This window comes from Sarcophilus harrisii, chromosome 4 (assembly GCF_902635505.1).
Source record: "Sarcophilus harrisii chromosome 4, mSarHar1.11, whole genome shotgun sequence".
Lineage (NCBI taxonomy): Eukaryota > Metazoa > Chordata > Mammalia > Dasyuromorphia > Dasyuridae > Sarcophilus > Sarcophilus harrisii.
The window spans coordinates 117218507-117243556 of NC_045429.1; the positions used below are offsets into that span (position 1 = coordinate 117218507).

General features: G+C 32.4%; 1 protein-coding gene across 8 annotated transcripts in view; it reads left to right on the plus strand.

Moving 5' to 3' along the window:
* Positions 1 to 25050, plus strand: part of MARK1 (microtubule affinity regulating kinase 1) — a 130389-nt gene that overhangs the window by 77736 nt on the left and 27603 nt on the right. For all 8 annotated transcript variants that reach the window (XM_031937393.1, XM_031937396.1, XM_031937394.1 and 5 more), the window contains 6 exons: positions 5126 to 5182; positions 10730 to 10966; positions 11104 to 11223; positions 21223 to 21322; positions 22555 to 22667; positions 24414 to 24567. In XM_031937393.1, the coding sequence (XP_031793253.1) occupies positions 5126 to 5182; positions 10730 to 10966; positions 11104 to 11223; positions 21223 to 21322; positions 22555 to 22667; positions 24414 to 24567 (781 nt within the window). The remainder of the gene's footprint in view (positions 1 to 5125; positions 5183 to 10729; positions 10967 to 11103; positions 11224 to 21222; positions 21323 to 22554; positions 22668 to 24413; positions 24568 to 25050) is intronic.

Below are 25050 nucleotides of genomic sequence, written 5' to 3' on the forward strand. Positions count from 1 at the left end.
AGATAGTGTTCCATTTGTACCCTCAGAATATTAAGAGAAAATGAGAAAGTCTCCAGCACATTATGTAAATTCTCTGACATGATAGAATAGTCCAACTAGATCAGGCATGAATGAGTTGCAAAGCATATTATTGGAGAGAATCTCCAAATCAGTAAGATCACAAATTCATTTGAATATGTGCTAAGAACTGCTAAGCATTTGAGGATACAAATAGAAAATTGAAAGTTGCTGTTCTTTGGGTGTTCACATTCTATTTGGGGGAGACGACATAATTAAAAGTAATAGAATATGCTTGTGGATCCTTAAGAAAAAGGAACTTAACTCTCCAGAACTGACATGCAGAGAGAGAGAGAGAATTTTAGATATTGTTGTCCTAAATATTCAAAGATGATGTTGGTATTGAGGTTAGTATCCAAATTTTTGGTTTTAAAAGGGAGATATGTTAATTTTGTTTAGTGCTGTTAGGTGAGCAAAGTATCTTATAAGCAAAGAAGAAATTCGCATTCATAATTTTAATCTAGGGCACAGATTCTCACAGAAATAGATGTAGTGTTTGTGAAATAAGTTCAGTTTATATTGACTTTCCAGTAAATTCAAACTAGAAGGATTCTGAAATTGATTCTGAAATTCATCCCAAATCTGAGAACTGTCGTAAATGTGAGAATCTCTGACTCTGTGAATTTGTTTGTTTTATTTTAAGCTATCAACAGTACCTTACTTTCTAAGGTCTCTTTATGACTCATCATAAAAATAAGTTGTTATAATTACTTAGTTTATTATTAATTCCCTGTTTTATAGTAAATAGTAAGCTTACCTTATCTAAAATTTATTATAGAACATTTAGGATCTTTCAGAAAATGTTTGCCCTAAGAATTTTTCTTTGCTTAATATATTGAGTTTTCTCTGGTAGCTTATTTTATCTTTCACTATAGTGGAGGCCAATATCTTATATGTGGCTATAGGTAAGCTATTTTACCCACAGAATGTTTCAGGTGACACTTTTAAGATTGCAAGTTTCAGAAATACTGTCCATGTACTTCAGTGGAGGAAATTTTAACATTGGAATTTTTCCACATTGGGGAAATATCATAAGTCCAGATTTCCTCCCCCCAAAATAGAAGAAATACTAAAAGCACCTTACCTTGTGCCCAGAGCAATTTCTGAAAGTATTTAAATTTAAATATCTGACCTTTACTGATTCCTATTGTTCATAAAGAAATAACATTGATAACTGAGGCATTAAATCTATTTATGCTTGGATGAAATCTAGTTTTCTCTTACTCATTAGTTGAAATATCATAAAATTTTGTGTATTACTTTTATTCCTTTTGGTTTACCAGAAAAATCTACAAGAAAATCCTGTTTACAATTAAGTTGATTAGGTGTGTTTTGAAAGCTTGACATAATTTATTTTCTTTATTTTTTTAATATTATAAGTAAGCTGCTTTAGTAACCAATCATAGTCTAAAGCATTTATTAAAGGTATAATATCTACATTTATGTAGCTTATGGCATAGTAAAAGGGAAATCAGGACAGAAAAAAAATCACAAATGATTTTTTTAAATTGAATTGTTTCCAGAGTAGACATAGACTTGTTTCACAGAATGGAGTTGTAAGAGAGGATAAGATATTTCAACCCATTCATTTTACAGATGAAGAAATTAAGACCCAAAGAATCTTAGCAGTTTGCCTAAGATCACACAGGAAGTAAGTAATAAGTTAAGGAGCCAAATCCATGATGTCTTCTGACTTGAAATCAAAAACTTATACCCTGACATCAGCTATAGAGTACGTCATAAAATAGGCACTGAAATATTTATTGTTAATGGATTTGTTATTAGAGTGAATAGTTGAAGCAGTGAGATCAATATATCAAATTATCCAATTATGTATATGTTAATTAATTTAAATCTAATATGGAGAGGGGAAGGAATGCAATTTTCTTGAACCTCTATTCCTAATTTTTAATAATACTTGTTATTTCCTGGCATTATGTAAAAACACATCATGTAAAAGAAACTATAATACAGTTTTTAAAATTCTGAAAAACATTAACTTTCCACCAAGAAAAAAAAAATCAGTTTTTCATTTAGTTGTATTTTTTGAGTAAAGCTTCCTTCTTGCTTCTAAATGGTATTTTATAAAACTTTACTATATTTTGTATATCTTACATCATAAAATCCTCTTCTATAAAAATATATTTTAAGTTGATCCTCATCATGCATTTATGAATTGAATCATATTTTCCATACGTAGTTCATTTTCTCTTCCAAATGAACCCTTTCAAACTACTTGTAAAAATGCTAGAAAGACAGTTTTCCTCCATAGCCACATTCTGTAGTGCTTCTGAATAGTCCGATTTATGTGGCCTTATGGTGATTAATCATTATTTTGATCCCTCTGCCACACTTCAGAACACTTTATAGGGGTATGATTTCATGAAACTAACGCTGGATCTATAGTCAGAAAGTCAAATCCTGGCTCTGCTGTTTATTACTTTTGTGTCCTTGATCAAAACACTTTATCTCTGTAATTCTTGTTCCTCCTCTGTAAATTGAATAACTAAATGACCTCTAAGATACTTATACTGTAAAATTCTACATGAAATTCATTAGATGTTTATCTTAACTGGTAAACCTTATTGCAATGTTTCAATGTCGGAGGCTATAGTAGGACAAAGCAGGAAAGGCCTTGTTTTTTCACAACTTTTAAGGATAGTAGCAGACAACTTACTCTCAAGTTCCATTGTTATTGCCTAGAGTTCTGCAATATAGTAACACAACTAGAATTTTACTTAGTATAAGTAAATAAGTACATAAGTAGAGGTTTTTGCAAGCACTCAGAGGCCAGGATTGCCTTGACAAACTTATAAGGCATATCATTGTGAACCATAATACATGGCATCTAGTGACATCTGTCAAGCATTCCTTTTATTGATTTTTCCAAGTGGTATAGTAATACCCTCACTAACCCAGTTCCAAAAATTTTTGTGACTCCAATAATGGTGGCAATAATTTTTATGCAGGAAATAAGTGAGAACCACATGTGAAGTCCATGACACTTATTTATTTATAGAAGCAGTTACCCAATATAACTCTATTCTGTTGAGGTTGGATTATCAAATTTAATTATTATCATTATGATTATATTATTTGTTAAAAAGTTTGTTCAAATTAACAAAGTGATGTTAGAATGGGCTTTTGTCAGCTAAGATGCTACCTTATGCTCAGATGTCTTAGTTCTTTCTCTCCCCCCACAGTTCCTTCTGTGAATTCTGCATGTATCTTGTATGTACCTATTTATATCCATGTTCTCTTCCCCAATGGAATGTAAGCTTCTTGAGGGCAAGTACTATTTTTTACTTTTTCTTTGCATCTTCAGCACTTAGTTCCCCTTACAAAGAGTAAGTTCTTAATAATTCCTTGTTGATTGATTGATTGATTGATTGGCAATGTTACAATAAAGTGAATAGTTACTGTAGTAACTCATCTACATATGTACATTGAAAAAAATGTTATAGCACATAGCTGATGGAAACTAATATTTAAAATCAACTGCTAACCATTGTTGAGAATGACAAACTGGTAAATGCAATTATTTCTACATTTCTTCATCCTATTCATCTTTCAATTCCGTATCTAGAGCTTCTTCCTTAAATTTGCAAGCTTGATATGCTTGCATAAACTAGTAATTTATTTTAGATTCATGCCTTCATTGTCTACAACTCAGCAATAGTCATTGTTTACAAGTATACTTTATAAATGCAGTTATTATACTCAAAAATCAAATACACTTTTGTATTCCATATTACAATTAAAGTAATTGTATGAAACATTATTAATACCAATAAGTGTTTTTCTTACACCATAATGTAAACACACATTTCTAGTTGCATAATGTAATTTGCTTAATTTACATTATACAACAATCAAAAAAGACCTCAAACCTGTGATCTTGAATTTTTTTTATAGTTATAGTCCTTACTATGAAATTCAATATATATTAATTTCATTGCATTACACAAAGCAATACCCCTGATATTAACTTTGGAAGGAACCAGTTCCTTCATTTGATGCGTGAGTAAACAGACTTTGAGTGATTAAGTTAAATAAAGTTACTCAGCTAAGTAAATATCTGAGGTATAATTTGAACCTCAGGTCTTCTGCAGATCCAGCACTCTTTCCATTAACTCCACACTGCTTAATTACTACTCAGATTCTTTCTGTATTTATATTTTTTATTTAAAAAATGGTTGAATGTGTTATACTACATTCTTAGTTTCTATTTAGCATTTGCTCTAAATAGATGCAAAATATCTTACAACTGTTGTTTAAAATAAAATTTAAAAATCTGTTACAAATCGGTATTACTATTTTTTTACTTGACAGGTTGGTATTATTATTTTTTACAAGTATGGAGCAAATAGAGTAGTTAAATACTTTGCCCAAGTAAATTAAAGGTAGATTTCAGATTAAATTTCATTTCTTCTTTTTATTATATAATTAGATTATTCACTATGTTGGCAGTTTCAAGAGAGGCGTTAGTGTTTGTCTTTTACAAATTTTTATTATGTATTAACAAATGAGCCTTAAGTGACTCTAAATATCTCACTGATAAATAATTTTAATGAGACTAGTTTATGTTTAGTAAATTATCTCTTTCTGTGTAATTTTGGAATAAAACTTTGCTTTTTTAATGAGAGCTAACTATTTTTAAATGAGTATAAATGTACTAAGGATTATTGTACTGGTAGAATCTGTAAAGAAGATCATCTGAACAAAAGCATAGAAAAGATCATTTTGAAAGTACAAAAAAAAAAAAAAGGAATAAGCTAGCCCACATAAAAGTGCTTAAATTCCTTTAAGTAATTAAGAAGTATTTATTAACATTTTAAAGGGAGAATTTTGAATGTCAACTTGATATCTCTTTAAAGAAGAAATTTCTACTCATTAAAACATTAAGCATTTCTCATTTGTTAAAGGAAAGCCACGGTGGAAAAATTAAATATAACTGGTATTTGAGTAGTTGATATTTGAGATATGTCTAAAATGTGAGAGAAAGGGAAGAATCAAGAAAAAAATTTTTGTATAAATCGTCTTTAATTTTTATTAAAATGTTTTCCAGATTGTATCTGCAGTACAGTATTGTCATCAAAAGTGTATTGTACACCGTGATCTCAAGGTGAGTAGTTGGTTTTCTGACTTTACAAATTACGGTTGATATCAGAAGAAAAAAAAATAATATTATTCATTATGGCTAAGGATGCAGAAACTCAACAAAATAGAAATGTTTCTCCTAAAATATTTTATGAACTCTTGGATAAATAATTATGCTGTCACTTTAACTCAAATATCAAAATGAGCTACTTCAGACCCCTGAAGAAAATTTCAGGTGGGTATTTAAATATAATTTCTCATCAGTGTTTTCCAAGGTAGAGATTCCATAATCCCACAGAGCCAAGAAGTATTTTAACTTGTATAATCTACATCAAGTTGCTACCTTCTGTGGCAAGGAAGGAAGGAGAGGAGAAATCTGGAATTCAAAACTTTTTAAAATGTGTGTTAATTTTTAAAATGTTTTAAAGTAACTTTTTACACACATTTATCTAGAACAGTTCCTAATAGAGTGTCCTTGAACTTTCTTTTAAAACAAATTTTAATAACTATATTTCAGCATAATTGTTTTATTTTATAATCCTGTATATTTTACTTTATGCATTAAAAAGCATTTTTTCTGAGAATGGGACCATGGGCTTCACCACAATGTCAGAGAGGTGCATGACACAAAAAAGGTTCAGAATCCTTAACCTAGAGCTTATAGTTTATAAAACATTTGATTCATACTAGTTCTCTAGGTTTGGTGGTGTTCAGGTAATCTTAGTTACATTTTGTTAGACAATAAACTGAGACTCATATAAAGTGTTACATAACCAGTTCCTGACAGAACCAAGACTGAAACTAAGGTCTTCTGACTCCAAATCTAATAGTCTGAGTCTTCTGTTAAATGTGTGATAGGCCATTCCTAAGCAGCAAGCATTTGATTTGCTTTAAATGATCTTAGAGAGCATAAGATTTCAATCTGGAAAAGACTTTAGAAATGTCATGTATTTTCACCTCCTTGTTTAAAAATGACAAATTAGAATTGGTCATAATTGGTCATAATAGTGGCAATTTAGTCCAATCCATATGCGTAGTGGAGCACCTAAGTGGCTCATTGGATAGGGTGCTGGGCCTGAGTTCAGGAGGACTCATCTTCTTGAGTTCAAATCTGGCCTCAGACACTTATTAGCTGTGGGACACTGGCCAAGTCACTTCACCCTTTACCTTGTTTGTCTCAGTTCCTCAATTATAAAATGATCTGGAGATGGAAATGGCAAACCATTACAATATCTTTGCCAAGACAATTCCAAATAGGCTCACAAAGAGTTAGACATTACTGAACAACTACAAAATATGCAAAAAGAATCCTGTGTATAACATATCAAAGTATCTCCTAGACTTTACTTCATGACCTTCCTTGGTTATTACTGATTTTAGGGGGCAGCCTCTTCTAAATCTGGATAGCTCTAATCATTAGGGAGTTTCTTTCATACATGAAGCTCAAATTTTTGTTGAAATTACTCCCCATTACTCTTAATTCTCTCTTCTGGGACTAAATAGAGCAAGTTTAAATTTATCTATCCTTCAGGTAATAGTCCATCACAGACAATTAAGTTTTTACTGCTGAGAATAATCTTTATTAAGATGTGCACCCAAGACCTTTCACCATCTTGGATTACAGTTCCCAGCTCATTGGTGTCCTATTTAAATTCTAGTGCCCAGAACTGAACACAATATTCTAGATATGATCTAACCAAGATAAATAAAAACAAATGATCACTTCTTTATTTCTGAAGGCCATAGTACTTATTGCAGTCTGAAAAATACTTTAGCCTTTTTTGACTGCTTTTATCAAGCTCGCAGTTAACTAAAACACCCAGATCTTTTTCAGATATTAAATTAACTTTTTTGATCATGTATCCTATATTGTAAATTTTGACCGTTTACAATAGATATTTTCTTACTTATAAATTATTTACATGTATTTCTTTGTTAATAATTATATATATATCATACAACAGACAAAAATGAGAAATAAAAGGAGTGCAATAAATATTAAAATACTATTAGATCCTAGAGTTAATGAGGAACCATTAGAATTTATGGAGTAGAGGAATAACATGTTCTGACTTGTGCTTTTAGAATATCATTTTGTCATTGTGGAAGGGGAGACTGAAGATGAGAGAGGTAGGAAATAGGAGGCTATTATAGTACTCTAGTATGAGTAGAGAGTAAGGATTGGATGCAAGAGATGTTATATAAGCAGAATCATCAAGACCTAACAAATAATTGAATATACAAAGAATGAGGAATTACAGTTGACACTGATATTACAAACCTATAAGGTTTGTGACTATAGGGGTGATGACATCCTTGACAAAGATAACAATGTTTGGAAGAGGGACTGTTTTGGGTAAAAGATAATCTAATGAAATCTGTAACACAAAGATACTAAATCATCCATATTTGTTTATCCTGTTCACTTTACTCTAAGCCACTGAAAAAAAGGGGAGGGTGGGTAAGCACAAGGCTTACCTTGTGCACAAGGTAGCCTACCACAAACACGGAGTAATGGCTCAGTGGGAGCAGGAAGAAATTCTGCCTATGCAGCTACTTATTCTGGAGCTGGTGCTTGGGTCCTGATGAATTTATAATCTCACTCAGGGATTCCTACATAGAGCAAAAAGGAAGATGTTGAAAGTTTCCATAGCCATAGAAGGTCAAGTTGAGCAATAGTGGGTGTCTGTGGTTATGTCAGATGCCCCACAATTGGTGACTGTATTGAATGAGGGATGCTGTGGGTAATCCCTTGGGGGTTGTGTCATAGCTCACTTAAGAAATTAGAACCCTGACTTGAGAGACCATTGGTAGAGCTTAGATTTGAAAACCCTGGTTCTAGGAAAACCACAATTTTCTGAGGCTGCTCATTCCAGTCCTTGGCAGTGTAACTGTTAAAAAATTTCTTCCCATTGGACTAAAATAGACATACCGCTGTCCCTTATCCAAGGCAACACAACTACTGATCTAACTGACAAGTGATTAAAGACAATTACATAAAGTAAAATTCCTTTTTTAATTGTCAAATGTTTGACCTGATTAGAATTGTAGAATCATCATTCTAACACTAGAATGAATTGAGTATTGGACTTGTGTCTGAAGAGCCTGAGTTTGACTCAGTGATGACACTAGACATGTAACCATAGCTTCTCTGAACCTCTTTTTTCTCATTTGTAAAGTTGACGAACTAATGCATTGTAATACCAGCTTCATATGGTTGTTATGGAGAAAATACTTGGTAAACTCTATGAAATAAAGATGAGAGCTATTATTAGCTGGTCTGATACTTTCATTTTAAAGAGTGAAAAATTGGTTACCTACAAGAGTAAAAGGATTTGTCCAAAGTCACACACTAGTAATGAAGAGCAGAGTTGGGATGAGAACTTGTATCTGGCCACTCTACTCTCTCTCCCTTAGACCACATCACATGAATTGCCTTCTGTTGAATCTATTTTCATTGGCATTAAGTGATTATATTAATTACTTGGAATGGATTTTTAATTCTGAATACTATTGTTTTGAAAGGAAATTTTAGCCAAAGAATACCAGTGTATTGTCATTATTTTCAAAAAATGTTTTAGATACATTTTTTCCTCCAATTCTCAGTTGTAGTTCCTTAATTGGTATAATAACAAGTAACTAATACGTGTTTCTTTATTGGTTTCTGGGTAATACTCATTCTTAATTCTTTGGACACTATAATAGTTCATGATTTGTAACCAAGCAGTAACAACCAGTAGAATATTTGTATTAAAAGATAGACCTTCATTTCTAGAAGATGTCTGGTTATGATTAATTTCATGGAAAAATTCAGCCTTTTCTCCTATTTTAATTCAAGGTTTAATCTGCCCATTTTAATTATTTAAGATATAGATAGATAAAATGGTGGATGAGTTCTATAAGCTATCCATCTCGCTATATATATATGTCATAATAGGAGTTACATTTTTTCTATGCAGATGGTTAGATCACATAATGGCAAAACTGAAATTCATGGGGGGAAATGGAGTTAGAAATAATTACTGAAAAAAAAGAATTCCATGAAGGAGATTTTTTTAAGGTAGATTGGTCATGTGGCAAGAATGAACTTTAACTAATATACAACCTGTGTGCCACTCTGGAAACCTCACAAGGATAGGAGAAAGTGAAGGACTCCAACATATTACATGGACCTCCTGTATGAACTTAAGAGAAGATATGAATAAGAATCACATAGGATGGATATGAATGTACTGTGGTAGGCACTTTTGGAAGGAATGTCCATGTTGATGCAATCATAAATCCACTTGAGTATTTAAATTGAATTTATTTTCTCGAAAATGCACATTTTCCTGTAAATATTAAAATATCACACAACATCACAAATGTAATGTGCTTAATCCTTTTAAAATGTTTTTAATATTTTTGGAATCTGAATCAAATTTATTTTCCTTTGGCAGAATTTGGAAACAAGGTAATATTTATAGTTAGCTTGTTAGGTAATTCTTGATGTGTCAGTTACAGTAAGAGTTTCCCAATCATATTTATTAAGTTAGTTAATATCTTTTTTTTCTAAATATGGGAAAGAAAAGTTTATTTCCAGAGCTAATGTATAGTTCTTATTTCTTTATTTTTGTTTAGCCAAATTGGTTGATTTATATTTAGATTTTTTTTTGCTTGTGCATTTCATTACTTCAGTTTATTTATCTGCTTAGTTGTTTGGGGGAAATTCAGTAGCATAAAGAATAGAGTGCAAGGCCTGAGTTGAAATCCACCCTCATATGAATTCTAACTGTGTGATCCCGAACAAAAATTCCAACCTCTGTTTCCCTCAATTCCCTTATCTGTTAAATGGAGATAATAATAGCATTTACTTCCCACAGTTGGTGTGAGGATAAAATATTTGTAAAGCATTTAACACATTGCCTCACACATAGAAAGCACTATGTAATGTTAGCTATTATTATTATTGTCTCTGTTTCCTCACTTATTGACTGAAGGAATTGTCCAGCCTATATCCATATACCTCATAAAGTCTTTGGATATATCTGGCATTCGTCCCAGCTCTGATACTCACTGTGTGGTCATGAACAGTTCTTTTAACCTTTCTCAGCTTTAATTTCTTTAGCTATAAAATGTGAATGAACCCTATAGTACTTACACTGTCAGAGATAGGAAGATCAAGTGAAGTAATAGAAAGCAAATCATAAATCATAATATAAATGTCAGGTGCTCTTCTCATTATCATTGTAAACATGAAGGAATTATGGGCAAGTTTAAGTGAAAATAGCAATTACAAGAATACACTGTAAATTTCAGTTTATTTAAAAAATCAGATTTCTTAAAACTAACCTGGAAAAGGTATAATGAAAGATAAATATATTTCTTAGCCTTTGAAATGGTATTTGTTAGTATTAATTTGGATGCTTAAGAGGAAGAAGAGGCTACTTTGAAGATACTGAGATGATGTCTAGTAAATGAAAACAATAAAAAGAAACTTTTTTATCTGAAAGATGGCTTTAATTAAGTAAAATGTGCTTTTATGTAACCTTTCCTTTGCCAGTCATTTTCTTTTTCAACATTTTTCTTCTAGGCAGAAAACCTTCTTCTAGATGCTGATATGAATATTAAAATTGCTGACTTTGGTTTTAGTAATGAATTTACAATTGGAAACAAATTAGACACATTTTGTGGAAGTCCTCCCTATGCAGCTCCTGAACTTTTCCAAGGAAAAAAATATGATGGTCCTGAAGTAGATGTGTGGAGTCTTGGAGTGATTTTGTATACCTTAGTCAGTGGATCTTTGCCATTTGATGGTCAGAATCTAAAGGTAATGGTTTAAATTCAGAATGAGTTTTTACTCTAAAGCTTTATAGCTTCATAAGTGAGTTTTAGATAGATAGATAGAAAGAAAGAATATATATCTTCACATATATAAACATAAAAACTTTTTTTTTTTCTGTCAAGGAACTACGGGAGCGAGTCTTACGAGGAAAGTATCGTATTCCATTCTATATGTCTACAGACTGTGAAAATCTTCTGAAAAAATTATTAGTACTGAATCCAATAAAAAGAGGAAGCTTGGAAGTAAGTTATTTATGGAAACAAACTTCAGAATGTAACTGAACATTCCAGGGATGGAAAAGCTTTCATAGAACTTTTGCAAAAGTCTGTTCTTTAAGAAAATTGACAATTTTATAATGCATTGATCTAGAAGAAATTATATTCAGAAACATGATTTAAATGGTTTATCCTATGTCCAATGAGGGCTTCCTGGAAAAAGATTTGTTTCTTATTTTTACTACTGCAAGTTATTGCATATTGTGTTTTAAGACATGAAAGTAAGAATACAGTTGACTTTTACTCAGAGCTGTGAAATATCCTTGCTGAAAACATTAAGTAATTAGCTAGAAAAGATAGCAGAATTCCTTGAATATGGTAAGTACTTAATGTTATTTCATGAATTAAAATATCACAAATTCAAATCTAGCATAAGGATAGTAATTCCTTATAAAATAAGTAATACTCAAAATTCTATAGTATTTTAAGGTTTACGAAATGCTTTTGTCATAAAAAAAAAACCTGACATCAGCTCATAGAGAGTTTTAGTAAAAATGCTCTCTGGGCAAATATAAAAAAATTTTAAGTGTTTTTAACTGGGACATTTAGGATGTGTTTTGAGTACTTAATAGTGTTATACACCCCATAAACATTTAGTAAATGTGACTTATTTATTTTGATAAAAAAAAATCTATGGTATAACTGTTTGAAGTCATATGTGACTAAAATATTGGTCTCGAAAATATCTAATGCCCTCACCATCATTTTCTTCTGTTACTATGCATTAAGGGAAAAAATTATTCCTTGAATCCCTCTATTTTTAGAAATGTTATAGCATGTACTAAAATGATTTCAACAATCCAGCATGTGTTATGCACTAGTGACATTTTTGTTTCATTTGTCTGCCTTAATAGAAGGGGTAGAAAATTCAGATAATTAACTTCATTTAAACTGTACTTTTTTAGTGTAGCAATTGGGCTTTCTGACACGGATTCCATGCTGGTTAGGAAGCATCCTAATAGTGAGCCATCCCTGTGTACAGAGCTCTCAGGTTAGTTTGGGCTTTGTAATTTTTTTCCACAAGTATTTTTCACTAAAGGATAACATGTTTGTTAGAAGTCAAGAAATAGTAGAAATTAAGGAATAGTAAACTTCTGCTGGGAATGATACTAAAAACTATGTCTTTGGGCCAAAGTAAGATCTGTTTTTCTGAGATAGTTACTTAAATGTGATTTGTTCCTTCCATTTTATGTGTGTGTGTTCCCTCTTCCTCCTCTCCCCCTCCCAAAAAATAAACAATGCAGATAATTTTTTAAATTGAAAACCTGTATACTAGAAAAGTCCAGCTCTGGGGAAGAACAAGTAATGAAATGTTTATTTTGGTTTGGATCTCTGATTTCATGGGGATTCCCAGTCTAGAAACCCTTTATTGATGCAAATCAGCAACTATTCTGCAATTTTTATAGACTTAGAGTTACTTGGGGCATCAAATATTATCTTTCAGAGAACAAACTTGAACCCAAATTTTCCAGATTTTTAAGCCAGTTACCAGCCCTCCTCTTGGGATTTAAAATGTTAATATTGAAGTTATTTGCAAAATTCTGTATCAGCACAAAAGCTTCTGAAATTCATGATCCTCTTGTTATCCCTAACCCTTCCCCTTCCTTTCTTCATAGAAACCTCCTTTTCCTGGATTTTTCTTTAGCAAGTTATTACTGTCCTGGAATGAAAACAATGAAATAATCAATGATTAGATTGAAAAAGAATGTACAGAAAATGGTTTAAGGGTAGGGGTCATTTAAATTGCTTTTGGTGGTTCACAAAATTTACTTTAGTGATTTAAATTCATTGTAATTAAATTAGAATAACTTTTACTCTTAGCTTTAAAAGTAAATGTCTTCAATCTGAGTTAGTTTAAAAAGCCAGATTGCTCCTATTGTGGTCCTATGACTAGATGTTTTTACATTATAAACTCCCATAGTACTGTCCCTATAGAAAAAGCTTGTGCAGTCTGAATCTCTGAGAACTATGTATCAGAGAGACCACTGTAAAAGTATTATTGTAATTGTTTCTATCATTTTGTAGAAACCTATTCCCAGAAATGGCTTTTCAGAGACAAAGACTTAAGAAATTGCCTTTGATGTAGCAGAGACTTGTATTGCAAACTATAAATGAATCAATAAATTATGAAGTGAAATATCTTATTTTTTACTTTCATAATTTCTTCTTTCTCCCCCCAAAATTGTTCAGATTAAAAACTGTTTTGATGACTTCAAGTGAACTGATAATTCGTATTTTTTACCTCATACATATAAGTTCTAATAGCCATTCAATCATGTATTTATAATTTATTTAAATTTATTAATGATTGTCCTTACAGATTCATTCTTTGGAATACCTATATAAATTTATTAATCACCATCTTTATCTTTTCTTCCTCCTGGAGGCATAGTGAAAGAAAAAGTAATGAAATCATTGTTCAGTTCTACTGACTCAACATAGATTGTTTAAATATCTAGAGTTCTCAAATAATATTTTTTTCCATGTTGTTATAAATGAATATGTACTGTTAACTTTTGATAATTGCACTAATTGCCAAGAGGCATGGCACAAATAATACAAAAATGACATCCTTGATCTTAGAAGCTGTTTTGGCCTTTATCTGTATCAGCACAAAAGCTTCTGAAATTCATGATCCTCTTGTGTTCCCTAACCCCCTCCCCTTCCTTTCTTCATAAGAACCTCCTTTTCCTGGGTTTTACTTTAGCAAGTTATTACTGTCCTGGAATGAAAACAATGAAATAATCAAATGATTAGATTGAAAAAGAATATATAGAAAATGAATATGAATATACACAATGATCAAAGAAATGACAGTGCTTCAAACCACTACACTATACTACAAATGACCAACTTGGGGAAAAAAAATTCTATGACAGGAATGGACTCTATCACTTCTCAGATCAACAGCCTAAACCCTTTTTCATTTCTTCTCCCTCCTCATTCTTTTACTCTCTTCTCTCCCTTCCTTAATTTATAATTGTGAAGTAATTTATTTTGAAGGAAAAGTAAATTAGGAAAATAATTTCATGTTCAAAACAAATACTGTTACAATTGGAAGGAAACTTGGGATCTTCTAGTCTAACTCTTTCTTTTTACAGATTAGGAAGCTGAGGCCAGTGAAATTAAATGACTTCCCAAGGCCTTTTTTTTTTCTTTGCAGCTTCTAGGTTATCTGTAACATAATCAGGTATTCACAGGAAGTTATAATGATAGCTTAAATTTATATAGGCTTAAAGAGTTTATTTTATCATTGGTGTCTTCTTTTAAAAGAAGTTTTATTGATATCTTCTGTTTTGTACATCATCATGGATGGTTATCCCAAAATACCCTATCCTCTATCCCTTCCAGAAAGTTATCAACAAATAGTATTTTTTAGAGAGAAGTTGGCATAATTGATTGATAAGATAAAAAAAAAAGTCTGAAAATATATGCATTGTGTAAAAACTATGAACCTCTTTCCTCCATGCAAGGTTGGGTTAGGGGTGTCCTTTCATCTCTGTTCATTTAATTCATTATTGATCTTTATAATTTTTTTACATTCATCTTTATTTATTTATTTGTTTGTTTGTTTTGGTGTGACATTATTCTTTCCATCTACCTTGTTATAATCACTGTATTTTGTTTTCTTGGCTCTGCTTACTTTACTTTGCATTAGTTCTTATTTGTCTTTTCATGATTCTCTATATTCATCAACACAAGATTTCTTAACAGCATAGTAGTATTCCATTACATTCTTGGGCCATAATTTGTTTAGCCATTCTTCAGTTGGTGGGAATTTATTTTGTTTCCAATTCCAATTCACAAAAAGGTGTGCTGTAAATATTTTGGAGCAAATGAAGACTTTTTTTCTTATTGATGGCTTCTTTGGTATATAAATCTTCCTAATGGAGTCTCTGACTCAAAGAGTGTGAGCATTTTAGTCACATTATTTACATAATTCCAGATTGCTTTCCAAAATATTTGTATCATTTCACAGTTCCATCAGCAGTGTATTAGTTTTTCTGCCATTCTACCACTCCTCCAGTATTAACTATTTCCACTTTTTGTCTTCTTTGCCAATTTGCAAGGTGGGAGGTAAAATATCAGGATTGGTTTAATTTGTGGTTTTCTTACTATTTGTAATTGGGAGCATTCTTTCATGTGGTTGTAAACATTTTGGTACTCTGCTTTTGAGAATTGTTTGTATCCTTTGACTACTTATCAATTAGCCTGGCTCTTAATCTTACATATATTTATTATTTACATGGTACAAAGGGTTTTTAATTTGTTATCTCATTTGATTCAACAATCCTTTGAGGTAATGCTGTTCTACCCATTTTGCATGGAAAGAAATTGAGGCTGAAAAGTTAAGTAAACTAACTGCCCAATTCACACAGCTAGCAGAATACTAGTTTAATGCCTGAGGAAGGATTTTAACTCAGACCTTTCTGATTCCAAATCTAGTACAAAGTGGAAAACTCATTAGAAGTTGTCCAAATTTCTATATGGCTTTTCATGTTAGCTAAAAAAAAAAAATTTTAGGATTTCTATCTAGCAGGCCTTAAATTTGAACCTCTTTTACGAATGTAGAATTTAAATATTATGTTTATATTGTCATAGAATAATTAAAATGATTCTTTATAAATATCTGACATATTGTTGACTTTTTCATATTGTCAGTAATTTTACTTCAATTCTATTGACAATGATAGCTAATATGATAATTTCTTTTATTAAATTTGAATCCTGTTTTTGTCAGTTTTCCATTGGAATCATCTAGCCATGCATAATTTACTTTACTCCTTTCTTCCTATACCTTACACTATCCAGCCTGGGGATAAGTGAGGAGCCTTTTGTTGTTTGGTTGGGGTTTTTTTGGGAGGGGAAGTATGATAGCTAATATGATAATTTCTTTTATTAAATTTGAATCCTGTTTTTGTCAGTTTTCCATTGGAATCATCTAGCCATGCATAATTTACTTTACTCCTTTCTTCCTATACCTTACACTATCCAGCCTGGGGATAAGTGAGGAGCCTTTTGTTGTTTGGTTGGGGTTTTTTGGGGAGGGGAATCCAGCCTGGGGATAAGTGAGGAGCCTTTTGTTGTTTGGTTGGGGTTTTTTTGGGAGGGGAAGGGGGGGGATTGCCAGTCAATTGGAGTTAAGTGATTTGCCTAGGGTCACAGAGCTAATAAAGTATCTGAGGCCAAATTTGAACAGCAGGGCCAGTGCTCCATCCACTACACTATCTAGCTGATCCAGTGAGTACCAGTTCTAGCAGTGACCTCCTCTGCCTTCTGCACATGCAGTATCTTTTTGAACTTCCCAGTGGCTTCCAAGGCTAACCCAGATGGCCATAATAGCAAAGATATCCAAAGAAAAAAAGATATGTATTTTCCTATTTTTGTCTCAACAATTCAATTTTGGTATTCCTCGCTTTCTTTAATGTATTCACAAGTGCCATCCCTAAATTTAGGATTAGGAAAAAACTAATTAATTAACTGCATATACATGTGTTCTCCCTCATAATCCCCATAGCTAAAACTAACATCAAGGAAAATATTCTCTCCACTTAAGTACATGCATAGAAACATTTTTTATTTTATTTAGAAGTGGCAGCTGCTGTTGCTAAAGTATGTTCCTATGATGTGGAACATACATTGTTCTTGGTGTAGAATAGAGTATACCAATAGTTGACTGAAAGAAATTGCTATTGTCCAGGAAGAGAAGAAAAGAAAGAATCTTGGCATCACTCACTCTTCTACCTCTGCCCAACAACCCTCCTTCCTTATCTTCTCCTTTCTTTCTTTGGAATGCACCAGTCCTGAAGGAGCCAGAAGATGAATTGCAACAGCTCCATTCACTCTTGGAACAAAGATGCTTAAAATCAAAGATGAACCTTGAAATCTTGAAAGTAAATATCACATTTCATTCATTTGTGAGTCATCTCTTTTTTCTTTTGGCTCTTAAAAAAAAAAATCAGCCCTACTTAAATAAATATCCATGCATTGCTAAATGAAGAAACTCAGCATATCCCAAACCTGTCTCCACCTCAAATGAATCTTTCTTCTTTTAGTTTCCTTATTTCTTCCAATGATCCTATCGAGCATCCATGCTTGGAAATTTTTGAGTCATCTTTGATTCCAGGTTGTTTGTCCCTCTTCATTTCTATTCCACTGTCCTGAGTTAGGGTCCCTCCCTTTAATTTCTCAAATACTTCATTTGTCTCTCAGATGATCTCATTACTTGTGTCCTCTTCATTTTAGTAATTTGTATGTATGGCCTCCAGATTAATTGTCATAAAATGCTGTTTACTTTCCCTACTCAAGAACCTAAAACAATTGAATCAAATCCAAACCCTTCCTGTGGAGTGTCAAAGCTTTCTGCAGCTTTACTCTTTCTCTTGCCAGTGAAATCCATGTCTTTACAATTCCTACCTCCTTGTTCTTGAGGGCCTATTTCTCGTCTCTCCTTCACAAAGTCTTTCCTGAAAATTTAACCCATATTGATATCTCTCTTTCTGAATCTTTTCTCTTATATTTTTACCTCTTCTTTCAATACTTTATCATTTAAATACATTCTGTCTGATGTTGGGTTAGGATCTTAACTTTGTCATTCCATTTACTAAATGTGTAATCAATATCTAAAGATGTCTTAGGTCTTCAAGTTTCCTCATCTGTAAAATGATAACTACCATGTACTTTATGTACAGTATTATATTTTATGTATTAAAGCCTACATATAACATAGAAAACATTAGATATTGCACTAGCATTCATGAAAAGTAAAATACCTAAAGGAAGACCTACTACATGTGGCATAGATTCTCTTTGGAGGCTCTCTGACAAAAATATGGACCCAAAAAAAAATCACATAGATGAAAAGGAAATAGGTTACAGATACTGATTGAAAGAAATACCAAACTGATGATGAGATCATAGATCTATTGAGTATTCAAAATGCCACAATAATCTAAAATAAATATGCAAGAACCATAAGGTAATATTTCAAAATTCTTGAATTTTTTGGTGTGGATATTCCTTAAACCAGCACATATAGCACCTTGAAATAATATGGTAGATGACCTTTAAGGCAGAGTGCTCATTATGTATAGGGTACTGTGGTGAGTACAAGAGATACAAATTTATACTAAAAGAAGAGTAGTCCTTTTCTCTCTAGGAGCTTGCATCCTAGTAACAGGAAGATAAGGAAAACATGAGGAAAAGAGAAGGAAACAAACTTTTGTCATACTCCTACCATGTTCCAGTCATTGTGCTAAGCATTTTGCAAATGTTAATATTTGCAAAGTACTTAGCACAGTGCCTCACATAGTAGAAACTTATAGGACCATGATGTCAACATCTATAAATAAAGTCAGAAATAGAGCCAGGAGGTAAATAGAGTTTGGTCTTTGAGAGTTGTTTTGGTCAAATATTCATCACCTGGGTAGCCACCTATTAATACTTTTCTCCAAATTGGACCAGGTTGGTCCTTGAGATAGCAGACATTCACTCCATAGGCCCATAAAACATTTTCAGCACGGTGGAACCTAATATAGTTTGTGCTGTTTTGTCACGCCTTTAAGAACACCTTATCAAATAACTTTTGTTACAGTCTTAAAAGGCCTTGAGAAATTGTTTAGGTTTCATATGACTTTTAAAAGTCAGTTCCCTTCTTTTTCTTTCAGTGAATTTGTCAAAAATAGACGTTGCTGGATCTTAATGTTTGAAGGACAAAAGATTTTAGTTTTGAGAGTCTGGAGAGCTAAAGTCTCTTGAATGGAGTTATCTAGTTCAACATTTCTCTTTGCTTTGGTGAAAGTAGAAAGTATGTCATAGCTTTTTGTCAACCTTGGAGCTGCTTTTTTTAATCACCAGTTGACTGAGTCAATTCTTTTTCCCACTTGCCACATTAGGACACTGTCTACTTAAGTGGCTATAATAATAGTACCTTATTTTTTAAAAATATATCCATGTATATATATAATAGATGTATTTTTTAACTACAACAATTGACTGAAGTAAAATCTCTATTAGAAGATATATATATATATATATATATATATATATATATATATATATACACACACACATATACATACATATGCACCTACACTTCTAAGAAATCCTTAAAATAATAAAGTCATAATATCTCCCATTTAAGACTACTGGTCACCTCTTCTTCAGAAAAATATCGGTATTTATTTCTTGCCTCTTATTAATTTTTTAACATGACTAGAGATTAGAAGGGACAGGTGAAGGATAAGAAACTCATCAAGATGAAAAGTTCATATCCCTACAGGTATTTTGACTCTATAGAGCAAAAGTTAGCATCTCTATCCTTTATACTAGACAGCTGATTGGTCTTCCTTTTATTTCTCTTGCCAGAAATATTTTTTAATCTCTGAGGACCATTCCTGGTCTTTCCCATTATGTGATGAGGGTTCCCCAATCGCTGGTTGTTATCCAATGTTGTTGGGATTTTTCACAGTTGGAATTTGGATGGCTCACCAACTCAGTTTTCTTTTTAATGTATCAGCTAGACTGTGAAATGAAATTACTAGCCTAGAGTAATAGCAAATAGAATCTACTGGCATTATTATCTAAAAAATAATAACAAAAATAAAAAACACAAAAAAAACTTTAAATTTACATTGCATATTAATATTAGCAAACATATACAATTTACTTGCAAAATCATATGAAAATATCCTTATAATCCTGATTACTTGGTATATGAATATAACCCTTTGGAACAACCTAGTGGATCCAAGGCAATCCCAGTAAACTTTGGGGTGCCATCTTCATCTAGAAAAAGAACTATGGAGATTGAGTGTAAATCAACACATATTATGTTCACTTCTTTTTTCTGGGGGTTTTTTTCCTCCCCTACGGTTGTTCCCTTTTGTTCTGATTTTTCTCTCCAAATATGATTCATAAAGTAATGTATATTTTAAAAATAAATAAATAAATAAATAGAATGGAACAACCTAATGGAGAATACTACAGCCTATTCTGAAATGTTCTTTTTATGTGGCAATAGAATTCACATTTGGAACAATACAAAACAAAATTTAAAAAGTAGAAGGTTAGAATATATACTTTTTGCATGAGGAACATTTTGTTTTTTAGGAAGGAAGCTTTCATCAATACTTGATTAAGAGTAATCAATAAAAAAGAATATTGAAACATATAGAACTATAATATGCATCACGTAATGTAGAGAATTTGAGAGCTTTTTTCTTTAAACATTTTTACAATTCAGAGTTTCTGTCATTTGCTTTTATCTTTTTCCTTAGTTTCCATCCTGACTTTGACCCTTTCTAGATTTCCAAGTTAACTTTCCTGTTGCTCTTTTAACTCAGAGCCCATTTCTGTTCCTTGCCTAGATCAGGCACCACCAATCTATTTTTGCCTCCAACTCTGCTTTCATTCCATATCTTACACTGTTCCTAGCCCTCTGCTTTGATTCTGTGCTGTGTTTAATGAATAACCCTTATTCCTTTTCTGATGATTTCTTCTTTTCTATGCCCAATAAATTAAGATTATTTTTCATACATATGCATCAGGTAGGGGATATAAGAAAAAAGAATTAACTCTTCAGGGACATTATTCTAGGTGTTTGACTATGGGTTTCATTTAACTATATGTTCTTAAGACCAACCTCTAAACAATAATAATTTATTATTACAGTTAATATTCAGAAATAACACATTATAGACGCCTTTTTACTTGATGTTGGAGAAAGATAAAAGAACAGAACCTTTTGCACTAACAAGTGGAATCTAGACAATAATGGCATCTCTCATGTGAAGCTTTATTACTCATCTCCATGAGAATAATTTTCTTCCATTCTTGAGTCTTCACATAAATTTTACATTACTTCTGATTTAGTAATTGATACATTCAAAATTCCAAAAGTAGAGTTGAAATAAATGGTAGATATTGAACTGATTGACCAAATATAATGTTGAGTTTATTTCCTAGCAAATAATGAAAGACCGGTGGATGAATGTTGGTCATGAAGAAGAAGAACTGAAGCCGTATACTGAGCCTGAACCAGATTTCAATGACACAAAAAGAATAGGTAAATATTAGTGGTGGTGGTATAAAAAACCTTAAACTCTGAGCAGCTAATATTTCTGTAGTGCTCTCAGGTTTACAAAGGATGTTGCATACATTATGTCATTTCACCCTCCAAACTTGGTTCTTGAGTTGCTTTTACAGATATTAGTATCCTCATATCACAGAGCTTAAAGAGCTTCATGTTAACCACAAGTAAAGATCAAAGGTGATGTCTAAATGCATGTCTTCACTGCTATTGACACTATACTACACTGATTATAAATACATTATAACTTGGGATGTTTATTAAATATTTGCATTTTCTTCTGAAAAAATTAATTTTAATTTTAAAGTTTTTTTTTTTTTTTTAGTTGAGATGAAAATTTTAAGTTTCTAGTCTCTTCTACATACATTAATCTTCATCAAGATCAATTAGGACACAGAGAAACTTTAAAACAATTTATATACTTGGACAGACATTTGCCATTTCTTCTTCTGACTCTCCAAGAGATTAAGAAATGAGTAAGGAATACTAGAGAAACATGGCATATATTTCAACAAAAATCTTAAAGGGACAAATTTGGAATAACATTCTGAGTTGAGGGGTGCTTCTCATTCTCACGTCATCAACAGGGGCTGCTCCTAACTGTTCCCTTTCCCTTTCCTTTTTGTCACCTCTTCTATTTAGCCCAAGATCTTAGATCTCTGTGTTAGAGAAGTAACTCTTGTTACTCCTTTCTTCTGGTGGCATTAACTACTCCTGTCTTACTATTGGAATATCTGACTTAAAAATAGGGTAGAAAGAAAAACATTCTAGAATGTTTTTCCATTGCATAAGAGAGATATGATGGAATTCAAGTCCTTCAGAGAACTGAAACACTTCTTCACTTCAAATTTTTCCTGCAGATCAAGGAATAGAAGTCAAGCGGCATATGGTTGGTTCACTTTCATTCATTGCAGGGAGTGTTGGAGAGTGTGGATGCAAGTGTATTTTACTAGACAAGGGAGTCCAGCTCAGGAGTATAGTAGGCAGTGATAAATGAGCTGAAACTATGAGGATTTGGATAATCAAGAATATCCAGTATATGTATACATATATTAACTCAAAGGTTTAAAAATGTGTCCTTACTACACATTACAAGAACAGGATTTAATTGTCAAATTTAGACTTTGTTGACATGCCCATTTTGTTTGTTTACCGACTTTATTTATCAATTAACAGTAGTTTGTCCTTCTGAATTTTCCTCTCTGTAGACATTATGGTAACAATGGGTTTTTCAAGAGATGAAATAAATGTATCCTTAATAAATCAGAAATATGATGAAGTCATGGCTACTTATCTACTTCTGGGCAGAAAACCACCTGAAGTAAGTATTTCTTCCTGACTTTTTAGGTAGTATAAATAATTGCAGTTTACTGAATATGAATACTAAATATTATCAATATCCTCTGTGTGTGGTGTACAAAGTAGAATAATAATAAAATAGTATAGTAGAATAAAAAGGATTTATATATTTAAATCTATATGCTAAGTTCATCTTGTTACTTTACAAAACTGACCTGCTTGTGATTTTTTTCTGACATTCTGTTCTATGAGTTTTTTTTTTTTTTTTTTTGGCAACACTGTTGCTGACTCTTCTCTCCCATCTGAATTAGCCTAGTGAATGGGGGAAAATGTAAAAGAAAAAACTACAGTCCTTGTAAGACATAGGTAGAGTCAAGCAAAATTCATCCACATATATGCCATATCCAGAAATGTAATTTAATGCTTCAAGAGTTTCCTGTATTACTGGAGAGTTGCATCTTATCCACAGTTACCCAAGTGGAATATATCAAAGACTGAAATTGAACTCATGTCTTCCTGGCTCCAAGACCAGCCCAACATTCACTCTGCAAATCTACCTCACCACTGTAGTCTTTGTAATATCCACAAATACCAAATGCTTAAAACTCTATGGAATTTTAGAAAATAATTGATGCAAGGTGCAATGGTAAATTTGTAACCCATCTTCATTCCTCTGGTTTATAGTTCTAATGAGATTTGAATTAAATTTATACTGGTCATTTTTCGTACAAAAACATTAATGTAACAATTCTTAGGAGAAAGGATAATAACTAAAATTTGAGAAAATTTTGATAACACAATACATGCTTGAAGAGGCAGCTAAGTGGCACATTAGATAAATTGACAAGCTTGAAGTCAGGAAAACTCATCTTCTTGAGTTCAGATCTGGCCATAGACACTTACTAAACTGTTTGACCCTGTGCAAGTCACTTAATCCTGCTTACTTCAGCTCCACATCTGTATAATGAGCTGGAGAAGGGGAGACACCATATTATTCCAGTATTCTTGCCAAGAAAACTTCAAAAAGGATCAAGAGTCAAATATGATGAAATGACTAAACAACAACAATAACTCTGTTAAAGTATTAAAATACAAATCTAGGAAAAGGTAAGAGAACTATTAAAACTGTTAGTTTTTAAGAAGTACCATATTTCTTATTAAAGGGGAGGAATTAGGAATAAAGTTTGATATCCTAAAAATTCTGGGAACCAGTGGCCACTTGGTTAGCAAAGAATTTCTAGTTATGTCCACTTTTATAGTAAAGTACTATAGAATAGCTTGTTAACATGAGCTCTCTGATGACTATACTAAAGTCAGAGTTACAGAACAACTAAGCCAGAGATGTTTCTGAAGCCCCATTTGCATGACATGCCAGTGATCCTTTGCAAGTGAATTCTAGTCAAATTTGAAGAAGCCAATATCAGCCAGATACCACAGGACCAACTTCGAACAGCAAGCAGCTGGAAATTCCAGACCTTGCTTGGGACTTTCTAAACATTCTGCTTCCTGATTCATTTCCTCTACAGATGTCTTCTTCCTTTACCCACAAGAAAATTTTTGGAAACCATGTTATCACCCCTTTTCCACTCCTCTTTGAGGAGCTGTAATCAAGCCTGTAATCAGGCTTTTTTGTTTAGGCACCTCTTTTGGGGCCTGAGTTCTTCCTTTAACAAGATTTAAAATATCAAAATGGTAAAGCAAATGTACATGTTATTTCATTTAGCTCTTTTTAAAAAATATGTTAACGTCCTTTCTTTTATACTTCTAGTTTGAAGGAAGTGAATCTTTGTCCAGTGGTAATTTGTGTCAGCGATCTCGACCCAGCAGTGACCTAAACAACAGTTCTATGCAATCTCCTGCTCATCTGAAGGTCCAAAGGAGTATATCAGCAAATCAGAAACAGAGGCGTTTCAGTGATCATGGTGGGAAGCATTTTCAAATAAATTATAATATATAAAGTCAGCAAGCAAGCATTAATCATTCAGGAAGCATTCACTAAATGAGTTTTTTGCCAGGGACTGTGGATACAAAGAAAAGCAAAGCACAGTCCTTATCCTCAGAGAGTTCTTTCTAATGGGGGAGACACCATCCAAATAACTAAGTATTTACAGAACACACACAGTGTAAGTGCCTAGGAGAAACAGCATATGAATAACTATTTACAAATGATATGTACAGAATAAATTGGAGGTAACTGAGAAAACCAAAAGGGAAAGTATTAGCATTAAAGGGGGTAGGGAAAGGTTTCTGCTTAGCTGAAATTTGAAAGAAACCAAGGAGGCTAGAGTGCTTGGAGAAAGGAGGGAGAGAGATCCAGAGTCAGGAAATGAATGTTTCTTCTAGGATTAGCAAGGAGCCCAGTAACACTGAAATCCAGAGTACTTAAGGTGGGAGAGGAGGTGTAA